Source organism: Anarrhichthys ocellatus, unplaced genomic scaffold, assembly GCF_004355925.1.
Source record: "Anarrhichthys ocellatus isolate YVR2014 unplaced genomic scaffold, GSC_Weel_1.0 scaffold93, whole genome shotgun sequence".
Taxonomy (NCBI): domain Eukaryota; kingdom Metazoa; phylum Chordata; class Actinopteri; order Perciformes; family Anarhichadidae; genus Anarrhichthys; species Anarrhichthys ocellatus.
In genome coordinates this window covers 271,628-273,793 of record NW_022280123.1, presented here as the reverse complement: position 1 = coordinate 273,793, position 2,166 = coordinate 271,628, and the positions used below count along the sequence as shown (strand labels likewise).

At 43.6% G+C, this 2,166-nt stretch overlaps 1 protein-coding gene across 3 annotated transcripts in view; it reads left to right on the top strand.

Annotated features, from left to right (window-relative positions):
- The window catches only part of mbtps1 (membrane-bound transcription factor peptidase, site 1), a 41,907-nt gene that overhangs the window by 37,127 nt on the left and 2,614 nt on the right, over window positions 1–2,166 (top strand). For all 3 annotated transcript variants that reach the window (XM_031875669.1, XM_031875671.1, XM_031875672.1), the window contains 3 exons: window positions 181–296; window positions 421–577; window positions 1,943–2,067. In XM_031875669.1, the coding sequence (XP_031731529.1) occupies window positions 181–296; window positions 421–577; window positions 1,943–2,067 (398 nt within the window). The remainder of the gene's footprint in view (window positions 1–180; window positions 297–420; window positions 578–1,942; window positions 2,068–2,166) is intronic.

Genomic DNA, 2,166 nt, shown 5'->3' with positions numbered 1-2,166 from the left:
TGTGTGTGTGTGTGTGTGTGTGTGTGTGTGTGTGTGTGTGTGTGTGTACACACACATGTTTACTTGTAGCCTTTTTCACTGCACTTATATCGTCTCCCATCTCTGATTTGGTTGATTTTCTTTCCATTATTTTTAAAATGTGATGTTTGTTTTCATTCTCTGGACACATTATGCTTCCAGGAATGGAGACCACATCCACACTAACTTCAAGGACATGTACCAGCACCTGAGGAGTATGGGATACTTTGTCGAGGTGCTCGGAGCGCCCATCACCTGCTTTGATGCCAGCCAGTATGGTGAGAGCACAGAGACTAAAAACACGCAACAGTATTAGAAGACTTTGTGTAGCTCTCGGAGTGCTGTATGGTTGAGCAAAAGATAACAAGCTAATGGGTTTATTTGCTGTCATTTTCCCCGCAGGCACTTTGCTGATGGTGGACAGCGAGGAGGAGTATTTCCCCGAAGAGATCACCAAGCTGAGGAGAGACATCGACAATGGCCTGTCGCTCATCGTCTTCAGCGACTGGTACAACACCTCTGTCATGAGGAAGGTCAAGTTCTACGACGAAAACACCAGGTATTCAGCCGTCTGGGACGCTTAGCATAGCAATAAAGAGGACAATCTGCAGACCCTGCATTATTTAATTCATTAAATAAATTCTTCGCATCACTACAGCTCATTTCAGACAAATTTGACAGGTGATGCAGTGTTTTTTTGATTAACAAACTCCAGGAACGTGTTACTGCTCCTGTTCGGGGGAAGCTCCCTGTGTCTATTTCTTTTAGAAAGATCTATGTTCAATGAGTAAACAGCTTCATCACGTTATAACGACAACAAGACGAAGTGCGTCGTGTGGCTAACAGCCCGCTGTGTCCCAGTTTCTGTCCGTCTCTCTCTCTCTCTGCGGTGTTGGACTCCATTCATGCCTCCTCGCTCAGTAAAAGATGTAATCCATCACGACGTTTTGCATTCGGAGCTGCTCGTGCAGACCTAAGAATGATTAACAACTCCTCGCTGCTGCTTTCGTATCCCACACAAGCTGTTGCACGATATCCACAGGATTAAAAGAGTTAAATATAGTCTCTGTAGCTGCAAAATATTATGCTGAGTAATTCAGTTTTAATTGAATGGCAACGGTTCATTTTCAGATTTTGTTCGTTCACTGCTGCCTCTTCTGGACCAATCGACCCTGATACAGAAAAGTGAATTAGGAATTCTGCGTTTTCATTTCATCAGTGCGCTGCTGCTGTTACGTTTTTCTCCATTATTCTCACGTTTTTTTTATTGTGGTCATTTCTATCCCTTACAATCTGCAGTTACTTTGAGCCATGTTGTGTTGGGATTTTATCTTAATTTATTTCTGGGGAAATGACTTTCATGTGGTTTCTTATTTTCGTTAACCAATCCTCTGCTTATAGCAGATGTCAAATTAACAGCAATGCTCAGCTCTGTCTACTAATTAGCAATAGTGGGTGATTTTTAATTGTTGCTTATAGGGACACACCAATACCTGGGCGTTTGGGTATCGGCCGATACTGAGAACTGATCCGATACCAGTGTTTAGTTAATAAGCAGTTTGCCTCACTGTGTGCAAGTAACTGGGATCATTCTGTTCTGTGTAAGGCAACATCAGGCTTGATATGAACTTTTCTTTCCTAACGTTGTAAAGTAAAATCTAACAAATAAATACATAAAGTAAAATAATAAACGGTACACCAGCAACTCGGTGACAAATCTTCAAAATGAACAGAAATAAAAATTCCTGTAGATAATATATAGATATAGAAGTGCATCAAATAGATCAGCCCCATCCTCACCGATACACCACCCAGTTATTTGGGCCAGTATTGGTGCATCCCAAGTGTCTGATGTAGATTTCTATTTGTCTTGCCTTTTTATCGTGAGCTTTTGTGGAGATGGTTTCCTTGATGTAACCTGCAGGCAGTGGTGGATGCCAGACACAGGGGGTGCTAACGTACCGGCTCTGAACGACCTGATCTCCGTGTGGGGGATGGCTTTCAGTGACGGGCTGTACGAGGGAGACTTCACCCTGGCTGATCATGACAGTGAGACAGACAGACAGACGCACGCACGCACGCACGCACGCACGCACGCACGCACACACACACACACACACACACACACACACACACACACACACACAC